General features: G+C 45.4%; 1 protein-coding gene across 2 annotated transcripts in view; it reads right to left on the reverse strand.

The window, feature by feature from the left end:
* The window catches only part of Myt1 (myelin transcription factor 1), a 41,739-nt gene that overhangs the window by 10,009 nt on the left and 18,952 nt on the right, over positions 1-12,778 (reverse strand). For both annotated transcript variants that reach the window (XM_050151146.1, XM_050151144.1), the window contains 8 exons: positions 11,227-11,441; positions 9,694-9,818; positions 8,735-9,007; positions 6,497-6,651; positions 5,529-5,591; positions 5,336-5,404; positions 1,753-1,815; positions 1,251-1,334 (listed from right to left, as the gene is read on the reverse strand). In XM_050151146.1, coding sequence (XP_050007103.1) covers positions 1,251-1,334; positions 1,753-1,815; positions 5,336-5,404; positions 5,529-5,591; positions 6,497-6,651; positions 8,735-9,007; positions 9,694-9,818; positions 11,227-11,441 — 1,047 coding nt within the window. The remainder of the gene's footprint in view (positions 1-1,250; positions 1,335-1,752; positions 1,816-5,335; positions 5,405-5,528; positions 5,592-6,496; positions 6,652-8,734; positions 9,008-9,693; positions 9,819-11,226; positions 11,442-12,778) is intronic.

The following is a 12,778-nucleotide window of genomic DNA, read 5'->3' on the forward strand; positions in this document are numbered from 1 at the left end:
AAAATATTCTGAAGACCAGGCTAGGTTAGACTTGAAATGACAGAAATCTGCTGTCTCTGCTTTCAAAGTGCTAGGATTAAAAGTGGCCCAGCTTTTAAGAACTACTTTTTAAAAAATTACCCCAGGTAAATGGTGGTGGCTCACACTTTTAATCCCAGCACTTGGGAGGCAAGGGCAGGCAGATGTCTGTGAGTTCGAGGCTAGTCTGGTCTACAGAGTTAAGTTAGTTCCAGGACAAGCAAGGCTCCACAAAGAAACCCTGTCTCAAAAAACAAAACTCCCCCAGCATCAGATAGACCATACCTTAGCACAAGCTAAGGACAAAATACTAGCTATGAGTGTTTACTTCACTGAACAACCTTTCACTGGTAAGCTAGAGAATTTATACTCTGTATCTAACTGATATTCAGAAAAAAGAAAACAATTTGTAGAGGGGAGAAAATAAAGACCAAGTATATACTCTTTAGTCCCTGTGCTGGGTCCAGTTTCCAGTGTTACCTCTTCCAGACTGTCCTGCTTAACCAGCTCTAGACAAAGGGCTCTCAACCTGTGAGCTGAATGACCCACAAGATTTGCCCAAGACCACCAGAAAACAGAGATTTGCATTATAATTAATAACAGTAGCAAAATTATAGTTATGAAGTAGTAACAAAAATAATTTTGTGATTTGGTATCACCACAACATGAAATGTATATTAAAGGGTCAAGGCATTAGGAAGGTTGAGAACCACTGCTTTAGACAGATATGCTGGTGATCAGACCCATGATATTCAAAGATGCAATATCTTCCTAATGTAGTGCCCTCTAAAACACCTGAGCCTTCTTGTCAAACAAAATATAAGGGATCCCAGAACCATGTCAGGGCAGTAGGGCGCTTAACTTCCCAAAGTCCCACCAAAATACCTCAGACCTGAACCCAGATAACATGCTCTGGGTTCAATATCCAGGAAACAATGTGTCAGGTTCCAGTTCTTCCGTAAAAATGAATATTATCATCAATCAATTTAATGGCCAGATGTGAGGAAAAGTGTAAGGAATAAGTTGTTTCATTTTGTTTTGGTTTTGAGACAGGTTCTCACTAGCTCAGGAAGGATTAAACTCAATGATCCTGCTTCTAACCTCCCAGATTCTGGGGTCCCAGATTTGTATTCAAAAGGCATTATTTTGATTTTTTTGTTGTTGTTTAGTTATAACATACAAAAACCCTCAATTTTTCAAAACAATGAAGAAGCCAGTATAGCCCTACATACTTCATCAACTCGGGGTCCTCCTTGTCATCCTTGGTAGGCGCCACCTTGAGTCCACTCTTCTTGGCACGTGGGCAGCCTGACAAACTGGTTTTGAAAGAGGAAAATATGCCACCTCAGTCCCAGAACAGCAGCTCCCTCACTGTCTGCCTCACGCTACTCCCTCAAGTTCTGTGGCCCCCTGTGGGGGTGGGAAGGAGGGAAGAAAGGATCAATCAGTCAGCTGACTTGTCAGTTATGCTTTCTTATGGAACAGAGCTGGCTCTTACACAACCTTCAAACAGGGCAACAGAACCATCAGAAGTGGGAAACATCTTCAGGAGCTTCTAATCTGATACTTTGTTTTTTGATTTTACTGCATATGGATACCTAACAATTCTGGAAGCACCAACAAATCAAAAGAGATGCAAGTGGACTCTAGTTGCTGGCAACTTTAATATCTTATTCAGAACATTAGAACTTTGTCTAAGTCAGAACTTTCATCACTACCCTTGGTCCCACTCACCTCCGGTGTGAAGCATAGTTCCCTGTTATGTGGCCAGAGCCATCACAGCCAGGTGTGGGGCACCTGCAGAGAAACATAAGATGAGACCAGAGCCCATAAAGATTATTTGCCTCTTTGGACTCAGCTCTCAAATGAATCCATCATCATTATAAGCTCTAAGTCCTTCAAACAACCATCCCCCAATTTTGCACCTCTTTGCAAAAGAGCATCACATACCTTAGCCTGCCATTGCCAGCAACAAGTTTTCAGTATCAATAAGGTCATTTCACAGACTCAGTACGAAGCCCAGCCACTCCTAGTGGAGCCCAGAAAGTCAAGAGAAGAGCAGCTGAATGAGATCAGCTTTATACCGGACACCAAGAGAGGGCACAGGGTACGGTCTACTTTCATTGCATCCAAAGGAGGTTGTGGGCTCCCAGCTTAGACTTTTATTGGGTTCCAGTCACATCTGGTTATCCAGAACACATCTAAACTTTAGGTCTAATCATAAGAACTCAGAGAGGTACCCATGAGTACCCACTGTATGGCCACTGATTCCTGCTTGGTGAATGTAGAACTCAGCCAGTGATTTTTATTGGTTGATGGACCCCAGCAAGGGCAAAATCGGAAACACGAAGTACAAAATTCATGAACATATTCCATAAAGTGGTAGAAATTAAACTTTAGTATTATGAACATGGACTTTTCTTGAGTTATTTTCTTCCAAATGGAAAAAGACAGCAGGTGTTGATTGAATGGGATTGACTTAGAGGTGGACCCATAGCTCGGCTGCTTTGCATCTTGCCCCTAAGTACAGCGCCATCTTGTGGGAAACAGCATTTGGTGTTGGTTATCCAAAGTGTTGCTCTATGGCACCCTAGCCTTGGGAAGCGTCTGACTTTCTGTATCCATTCTCTGACCTTTGGAACGCAGTATTTTTTATAAGAAGGACAAAAGCTAGGAGTCTGGCATTCCAGAGGATGGAACAGCTGACACCAGTTCTTGTGATTTTTTTTCTGACCCCTCAGATCTTTCTCTGTGTGTCTGTCCAGACTTTTGTGTCCCTCACAGTGCTTCTTTGTTTATCAGGCAGTTGACCCACCCAAATCTTTCTTTCTAGTCTTCATGAGGCCATATAATGGTATAGCTGCTACCTTTACCACCATGGTGGCCCTCCTTTCCAGAAGTCCAAGTACATGGAAATAAAAATAGTTTGTTTCTCCTTTTAGTGGGAAGAAGCTCAGTCTGAGGACCAGAGCTCCTGCTCCTTGTCTTCATATCAAGGAAGCATCCATCAGAGGTTTAGAACAAAAAGTAGGGGTCACCCAGTGACCACATAGCAACCCAGGCCTGAGTTATGAGTGGCATCAGGGTAAGATGCAGATATACTCAATATCACCAGTGAGTCTTGGGAGGGTCTACGGCTCCCAGAGAACAGGCAGGTGCCTAGCACACAGGAGAATGCTCTGTATTCCTTGCTAATGTGTTATTTGATGGCTTTCCTGTAAGTTGTGCTCAAAGAGGACAGCGTCCACAAGCTAAGAGGACTAGGTATTTTCCATATGTTCCTTATGGAAGCTGCCACAAGAGCTAGAACTGCCTTCACCCTGTCTATCATCTGCTTCTAACTGTCTTGCTTGTAAAGAAGGAACAATTTACACCTAAGTAATGATTCTGCCATGGTGACATCTCAGATCTCCCTCGGTGCCTCATTCCTGTGCTGCAGAGGTGTTGCCCACCCTCATTATAGCCTGATATGCCTCCACAGTGTAGGGTAGTATGTATATGTGTGTATATACATATACATACATAGTATGTATACTCCTACCATGTGAACTGAGCATCTCAAGGCAGCCCCTGTTCATACAAAGGAGAGTAAATGACCCTGGAACTTGCTTAAAAACAGAGAACATGCCTGAGCTTGTCTTTGTTTTCCCGTTTATACGGAGGCCACAAAAAGAACTGCATTTGCACCATTTTGGCCAGCCTGATGCCCACCCAGACAGAACAAGGATCCCAGGAGCACTGGGGTATCAGGAAATGTGTGGAATAGGTCATGGTCACCTTCTTCTAAGAGTCTTCTGGAGTCTTGAGCAGTGAGGCAATGGACCCAGAAAGAGCTCTGAGACAATAAAAGCTTTGGAGGCAGTGGGGACACCTGAGACGCCCACCCTTGCAAGGAGACTTTCCTCTGCTGTGCCCACAGAAGTTTTGTGTTGAAGTTTTTCACAGATTTATAGTGCAGACCCTCCCAGGGCTGTATCAGTCAAGTTTCCTCCTGTTAGCCCTCAATCCAATGTTCGGTTATATCCTGAAACAGAGAGTTCTCGAGGCCCTGTGTTGGAAATCCATGAACCCTAATCATAATTGGAAAAGGAAGCAGAATTGGATATAAAAATAGGTGTGAGGGTAGGTAAGAATACAAATATAATAAATACAAAGATAATAAAAAACTGTGGGGAGGTGTTCACTGAGCCTACAGGACTCTTCTCTAACTTTGAGTTTCAGGACTAGACTCAGTGTTGTATGTAAGTGAGAAAGCATATGAGTCTACAAGGTATGAACGTGACATTCACTTCCAGAAGAAATGGAGCTGGTTAGCGTGAAACGCAGAGTGGGTACTGGAAACCCAAAAATTTCTGTCCAACCATAAATCAGCGCAAGTCCCTTTTGCTGTCAGCATTCTAGCTCCAGTATCCATCACCCGTCTGTTCCCCAAACAGACTCAGTGAGTTTTGGCCTAGATTCAGAACACCTGTCCAAAAGGACTGTGAGAGGGAGGGGCCTGGTCCTGCTGTGAGGAACAGAAGAACAGGACAGTATCTCCCAGTATCAAGGTTTCTCCTCAACTCTGGTCTCCTGGACAAGGTAATCACAGCTCAGGGTCATGGAGGCTATAATGTCACAGGTCAACAGAGAAAATGAAAACCAAAAACAATGGAGGCCCCAGCTCCAGCTCCAAGAGAACAGATGCCTGGAAAGCTCTGGGTACTTGCTCCTCACTTCTGAGGACTATCAGGGAAACTGACAGTTGTGGATTTCCACAGAACCTGCTCTGCCTAAGTGTTTGGCAGAGGGGCACAGAAGCATGGAGAGGAACAACAAAGAGAAGGCAAGAACATTGAGTAGGGCTGGGAGGACACCAGGGAGAAACAGCAGCCAAGGCATGGGAGAAGGAAAGCAAGGAGCATTCTCTGGCACTTTAGTGATTTTTTTTTTTTTTTGACAAGAGCCCCGTAGCCTGTAGCCACTAAGCCATGGTTAAGTTCCAGCTTTTCTCGGTATTTAGAATGGTAGTAGGAAAAGCAGGCCCGGCAGCCCTGTCCGAGTTCTCTGGAGTGGGAAAGACCTGGAGCGGTACAGGAAGTGAGATGGACAGTGCTTAGAGGTCAGACTGCTCAAAGCAGGGTCACAGGTGCAAGGACAACAGCCCAGCCAAGCAGAGTCATCCCTTTCAAGCCCTGCTCCTCTTCCCCATCCCAGGAAAGCAGGACCAGCCTGGGATGGTGTCTTAGAGAAGGCTGACTTGGTAGGAGCCTCATAAAAGAGAGAGCAAAGCCAGGGAGCTGCCCAAGAAATAGGCAGTCAGGGAGCGCAAACATACTTGAGGTCAGCAGAGTGGGCAGCCATGAGGTTTCTGAGGCTCTTGTCAGCAAGAGGGCAACCAGAGAGGCTGAAAGAGAAGAGATGGGATATGGGGTGAGCCATAGAGAGGAGCAAAGAAGATGAGGAGAAAGATACCCCCAAACTCACACACACAAAGCACTGGAGTCAGGCCAGAGGAGCAGGGCACGAACCTGCGATGGGAGGCATAGTTCCCGGTGATATGACCACTGCCATCACAGCCAGGGGTGGGACAGCTGAACAAAAGAAAAAGAGCATCAGGACAGAGGACCATACATACCTGCAGGCCTTCCCCCAGAACAAGTAAACTAAGGGCAGGTGGACATCCTCAGATCACAGCCCTCACTTCTGGGACTGGAAATTTCTCCTACACGACTTAACTCAAGAAGGAAAGGGAACTTGAAGTAAGGATGCCTCTGAAGCATAAGTGCTGTATTTTCATATGCATGTTATGTGTACAAATGTGTACTCATGAACACGTGGGGGGCACTCCTCCCTTCTCCAGCTCCTAAACAGCACAATCTTCTCTGAGAGTGAGAACATAGATCCAGCCACTCTGGAAAGGCAGGATACCAAGGTAGAAAGAAACTTAGTGGGGTGCAGTTTAAGGAAAGGAGGATCCCTATATCCTCCATAAAACTAGCTATGAGCACAGGTAAGGGTTAGATCACTAGTGGAAAAAGTTCTAGGCATAGCACTTCATAGTCTTTTTTTAATTGATTTTTATTGAGCTCTACATTTTTCTCTGCTCCCCTCCCTGCCTCTCTGCTCCCCTTCAATCCTCCCCCAACCCTTCATAGTCTTTTAAGGACATGTGGCATTGGAGATTAATTAAAAAGTTCTGCTTGTGTCCAGTCTGAGGTCCAGCAGCTGCCAGAGCTGAGAGCTGGTGTTTATGGACCTCTCTGCCTGTGACTACAATCCTCATCTTGCCCTATTCTGTTCTGTATTGTGGGCAGGGCCAGAGGAGCTTCCTGGTTCTTAATTGCTTTCAGAGGTTCATGTTCATAGTCACCTCAGTGCAGAGCTGACAGAAAACACGACACTGTAAACTACCTGGAACTAGGTGCTTGCTGAGTTCTGGGACCAGACCTGCTTTCCCAAGATTCCTGGGAAGCCAATCTGCCAAAGCAGCACTTACGTGAGAAGCTCCTTCTTTATGTCCTTGGAAAGAAATTTCAGCTTAAAGTTGGTCAGGGTGACTTCCCCTGGGTACTTCCGCTCCTCAAAGTTCTCTTCTGACACCTCCTGATCATCTGCTTCAGAAGAAGCAAAAGAATGTGCTGCTGGCTCTGACTGAAAAAAACAAAAACAAAAAAACAAAAAAAACAAAAACAAACCAGCAGGGAATATTTTAACAACTGGCAAGGAAGCCAGGAATCCAACACAGTGGGCAACAAAGAGGGACCCTTCAGTAGCATCCATAAAATGTTTTGCCTTATGAAAGAGGGAGGAAAGCCTTCCTACCTCAAGACAGAAGATCACACTAGGAAGGCCAGGGCACTTGACTTGGGTCAACCTCCACCAAATTACCACTGAATGAACACCTGAATGCAGTATTTTTAAAGCTCAACTATCAGCAGACACTAAATAAGGTTGCTGATGTATCCCAAAGCTAAGCTAGATAACATACTAGTAGCTTAATGATAATCATAATAAGCTTGAGATGGCTCTGATGCCTTGGCCAGATCAGACACTTGACAAACACCACTAACTCAACTGTGGGCCTGTGGGTATCTTCTGACCCAAAGACTCATGGGTGTGGCACAGGGAGTGAGAAACAACAACTCTTCCATTGGAAGTCGGGGTCCTACAGCCTTAGACTAACTTCTTTTAGCAAGACAAGTACACCAGATTTCACGTTCTGGGGATGTACCAACTTACTTTAGGTTTTAACAGGCTATTCAGGCACTATATCTAAAATGAGGCAACCCTCAAATAAGTGAAATTTGTGAAACCGCAGTCCACAAAGCAGCTCTGGGAAGCTGACCTGCAGTAGCTATTATGATTCTTGTCACTAAACAAAGCTCTAGGATAGCGATTTGTTTGCCTGAGCAACTGGTCAAAGGTCCTCAGAAGGACACACTAAGACAAGTCTTCAAGGTCAGTGAAGCCAGGAAATAGAGGCCCTGGACAAAAGGGGCTCAGGACAGTTGCTATCAAAATTGGTGAGCCATTGGGCAGGACTGAAATAAGGAGGAGGGTCTAAGTAAGTAATCCAGGGCAGAGGGAGAGGGATGGGGAAGGCCTACCCTAAGAGCTTTTGGGGGTTAAATATGACTAGGAAATGTTGGGTGAGGAAAGGTTTGTGGACAATTGGCAAAGGCTGCCGATGGGGCACGGGACAGGCCTCAACAGGTGGATCTTAGGACCTCGGAGATCCCACTACAAATGGCAGCTCATTCCAGGGAAGACAATGATGTTTCAAGAGGATATGCTGATGTAATATAATAAAAAGACCAGAGCTGAACTAGAGCTAAGGAAAAGGCAGGTAGGGGTACCAAAACATCCACCAACCCACAACCTAAGAAAGAAGTTGAGAAGTCATGTTTAGCAGACCAGGGAACAACTTAACCCTGGAAGTAAAGCATGAATCTTGCAAAGATCTAGGCCCAAGAAAGAGAGAAGACAGTGAAGATACTACATAGAGGGCACCCCTGCTTCTACTAGGGCTCCTGTCGGGTGCAAGAATGATTTGGTTTCCACAGAGTCAGATAGATGTGTACTTCCCTACCATGAGTGCACACTCCAGGGCTCCATTAGTGAGACCCAAGGGGGCTGTTAACTAGACCAGGAGCCCAGTCTATCCCACCCAAAATGGAGCAATCCTGAGTTTTGGGGATTCGGGCCATTGCCCACCACAAGGACTCCCAAGCCCAATGCCCCTGTGTCAGGAATTCCTCACTGCATAGTCCAAGGAACCAGGCATCAAACAACTCTGGACAGCAACTGTGTTTGATGGAATATGCTGGGGAAGGGAAGCAATGAAGCCTGGGGAGACCAGAGCTAAGCTTTTGATGAAAAGCTCACAAAATGAAGGAAACAAGATTTTCCCTAATCATCTCCATGAAATATGAGACATCCCTCTCCTCTTTGTAAAGTCTACATTGTTGCTAGCCACTAAATTCTACAGAGGTGAGAGGACCCACCCTCTTTATGGAACAAGACTGAACAGTGCAGGTGAAACCTTTGGTGGAGACTGTAACCTGAATTTCAGATGCTCTGAAGATGAAGAATCCTGTGTGAAAAGAGACAGATCTAGGGGTCTCTATGTGAACCTCGCAAGGAAAAGATATCTAAGAAGAAAACAGTGTTCACAGTAGCCCTGAAAGCAACTGCAAGCCTACACTCAGGCTACACACGGGGCCCTGGCACCAACCTCCTCAGGCTCTTCCTCGCGAAAGCGGCTGGGTTTAGTGTAGTCTAGGGGACGGTCCCACTCATCCTGGCGGGATGCCTGGCTGGACTGGGGTGAGGTCATGGAACTGCTGGGGGCACTGGTAGTGCTCTGGCGCTGAGAGACATCAGGAGACTTGACACCAGGGCTGTTACCGCAACTGCCACTGTTGGGGAAAGTGTTGCTTTCCCGCTTGCGATGTTTATGCATGCTCAAGTCCAGAGTTCCATTTTCATCTACCTCAATGTCCACAGCCTGTAAATACAAAGGTTAAGAATATGGGTTGGCGAACTGAGCCCCTTCCTGAGAATGTGATCTGCTGAGAGAAAAGAACCACATCCTCACTTCACGTGAAGAAGCCCTACAGTCCCACTCTCCTCTGCAGATTAGGAAGTCAACCTCTTGAAACCACCACAAGCTTGAGTGAGAACAGGTCTCTTACTCCAAGATATGTCAGTTACTATCAGCTTCCAGAAGAGAACACAGGACATGGCATTAGCCTGACCTTGAGTTGCACAGCACTCCAACTCTTTTCATGGTCACTCATCTACTTTTTTGGATTACCTGAGCCATGATCAGAGGGGCTAAAGGTAATAAAAAAAATACCAACTAAGGGATAGAGAGATGTCTCAGTGATTAAAAGCACGTATTACTTTCGCAGAGAACCAGGTTTAGTTCAATTCCCAGCATCTATATGAAGCAGCTCACAACAGCTTATAACTGCAGTTCAAAGGTATTTGATGCCCTCTTGCTCTGAGCACCTGCACACACATGATGCATATAGACTCATGCAGGCACACACATACGTGCATAATATTTTAAAATAAACATCAACTAGTTCCCAGTTGTTCTTGACACCAGCCTTTTCCTTACTGTAAATTTCTCAGTATAAACTGCTCCTAATCTTCTCTCCCCTAAGGGCTTCAGAAGGGTGTGCTCACCTTGCTGGGGAGGTCCTGTGGCTTTGTGCTGAGGTTCTCTGGCATCTCCCAGCATCGAGTGGAGAGGTTCAGAATGGCAGTGGCAGCCATGTGTGCAGCCTCAGCATCATGAGAGTAATCAAAGCCTGGAGAAGATAAAATACTCTCATAAAGTCACTGGGAAGTGGGAATGCACCTGAAGGAGGTGATTTGGGTAAAGGTTGAAAGCTAAAAGGGAACAGCCCAGACTGCACAGACTTAGACAGAGGCAGCAGTAAGTGGGGAGAGATCTAGGAGTCAAGGCATAGTGTTCTCACATCATCACACACTCTTCCTACTGCTCTTGTCTCCAGGACTAAAGAGGCATCTCATTTCTGATATGATAAAAGAAAGTTTGGGCAGAAATAATAAAATTCTAGAAATATACTCAACAGACTTGGTAATTTCAAACAAGCAAATATCTTGTCCATCAACAAATACTTAGAGGCTAAATAATTCTGTAGATAGGATACGTATTTGGAATACCATACACACAGAAAATTTTGTCCCATCGTATCATAAGATGCTGCTACACTTTCGGTGACTTTATGTTCCTAATAATTTTTGCTACCTTAATAAAGCAACAAGGCGTAAGTAGGATACCATAAATGAAGGTATAGTGTTATCTTTCCTAATAATCAATTACGCTGTAGCTTTAAAATCATTCTCAGAAGTGATATTGTGAGTAACCAAGAAATCACTGATATTTCCAGAAAGATTCAGACAAGTGGAAAACTATTTTTGAGTCCCTCCCCAGAAATGCCATCACAGCTTCTAAGCAAGTGAATATTCTTTGAGACACTTGAGCATGGCCAGCAGAATCTGCTGGAGTCTAGAAAAAAAACTCATCCCAAGGGCCACCAACCCTAAGAACTGTAATCCTAATAACTTGGAAACTTGTTCCTGCTGTCTGTGGATTTGACAAGATCAACTGGGAAAAGTCAAGATCCCTCTAGGGCACAGGGTACTTTTCTATCTTTCATGCATTTCCAAGGTTAACCACAAAGAAGTGAGGTAAGTGGCAAGAAAAGGCAGGGATGATTGTTCTAGAATATTTCCAGAAATTACTTTTTTCAATAAAACTGACCTTGAAATGTGTGGCTAATGTCACAGACAATACCATTTCCAGTAAGATGGTCCCTATTCGACCAAGAAGATTCTTGGCACATTACCACCCTATTCTGTTGGATCCTCCTTAGAGGTATTGCTGGAAGTGGACACGCTAGGGCAGATCACATTAGTGAAGTAATTCTCAAGCCTCTGGCCACACACACCCATAACAGACCCATGATTTTCTTCATAAATTATTAGGAAACACATAAAGGTTCAGAGTAAACATGGAAAAGTAAGATGTAGGCCCTAAGGATGCCACAACCGGCCCATTGGGACAGGTAAAGAAGTGGTGAGAACTCAGGCCCACACCCTGTCCCTCCGAACTCCCAAGAAAATTCCTCCCCCACTGTCCCTCAGGAGCAATGTGAGAGGGGAGACATTAAACAATTCTCCTCGACTTACATTGGAAGGCTTTGGGTGAGGTTTCGTTGGTCTGAATCTTTGGGGCAAGCATACGTTTGCCAAAAACCTGAGCATCAAAACTTGCGTAGTCAAAGGTGACTTTGGAGAACTTCTCCAGCTCCTTGGCCAAGTTGGCCCTGGGCGTGGCGGGAGCCACACTGGGTCGGTAGCTCCCATAAGGAGGAACCTCCAGCTCCTTCACAAAGCACATGGGCCTGGGTGTGAGACAGAGATGCAGAGCCTGTGAGGTTGAGACCCAGAGACCCCACGCCACCTCTCCCCCCACCCTCCAGTGCCCAAGCCAGGACTTCATGCAGCCAGGTGATAAGGAAAACACAGGGAGATACACAACACACACCCAAAACCCTGCCCCTAATTTTTGGCTAGAATTCTGCCTCCCAGGGTGAAGGGCACCAGAAATAGGCTTATAATCAGTGTTAATAGTTGCCTACAAGGAGGGAACAATAGAACCCAAAAGAAATAGAGTGTTTTCATGCTAATAGTATGTCAAAGTAGCAAGTCTAAACTTTCCTCAAACTGTAAAAGAGCAGGATCCAAGAGTTCAGCCACACAATAAGTGTGTTTCTGAACAGGAAGCTTAGAATGGAGGGGAAATGGAAGGGGGACGAGAGCTCCAACAAGTGCCCCAACTCTCCTTGCTCCTGTAGAGAATAAGCAGTGATTTCAGTGATCTGTGGTACTTGGGAATGATGGTGAGGACCTCAAACACTTAAATGTGGCATAAGGAGAGAACCAGCAGGTTGATACTGTAAGACCACTCTTATGTTCCTGTGGTGATCACATTGGAGCACTGGTGGAGGGCCCTGTTAGGGAGTGAATCCTAGGCTGGACACTAGGCTCAGCAACTCTTGGTGAAGTTGCAAGAGCAAGACCGTCTGATACCAGCAAGGAGACATTTAATTTGACCTCTACATTGGTGTCACTCTTTGGTGAAAGGATTATCTGGCAACTGGCAAGAAACTGGAAGGAAGAACAAATAAGATAGACACCTATGCTACCTGGAACCTACCATGTCAAAGGTGTCTATGGATGGGACACAGATACTCCACAAAGTAGAAAAGTAAGTCCCTATCCCCCCTAAGCTGTAGTTTGTGACTGAAGGTCCCTCTGGAATGGGCTAGGGAATGACCAGGGTATGGCACTGCCAAGGAAAGCGGCCAAGAAGGAAGCCTCTGATCAGGGGTCCTGCAAGGTGGCAATAGTACCAAGTCAGACTTTGCTGAGTACATGGTCCTGTCTCCCACACTATGTATGAGAAGAGAAACATGGAACAGAAGTCCAAGGAACAGAGAGAATGAGTTGTGAGTTCTACATTTTAAGGAAAATGGAGAGCTGTATATCTTGCTAGTGAGGACCAAAGACGACAGTGTACTCTCAGTGACTCAAATGAGCCTCCAGCCCCAGCATGGGACTATAGTTGATTTCAAAGAAGTCTTTGAAGACAAGCCATCCAGGAATGGTGTCTTGGACATGACCCCAAGCCTCTGACCTTATTTGTAACCTTATTTCCAAGGTTAACTATATGGAAAGT

This window comes from Alexandromys fortis, unplaced genomic scaffold, assembly GCF_014885135.2.
Source record: "Alexandromys fortis isolate MF-2015 unplaced genomic scaffold, M_Fortis_MF-2015_v1.1 scaffold_27, whole genome shotgun sequence".
In the NCBI taxonomy this organism is placed as follows: domain Eukaryota; kingdom Metazoa; phylum Chordata; class Mammalia; order Rodentia; family Cricetidae; genus Alexandromys; species Alexandromys fortis.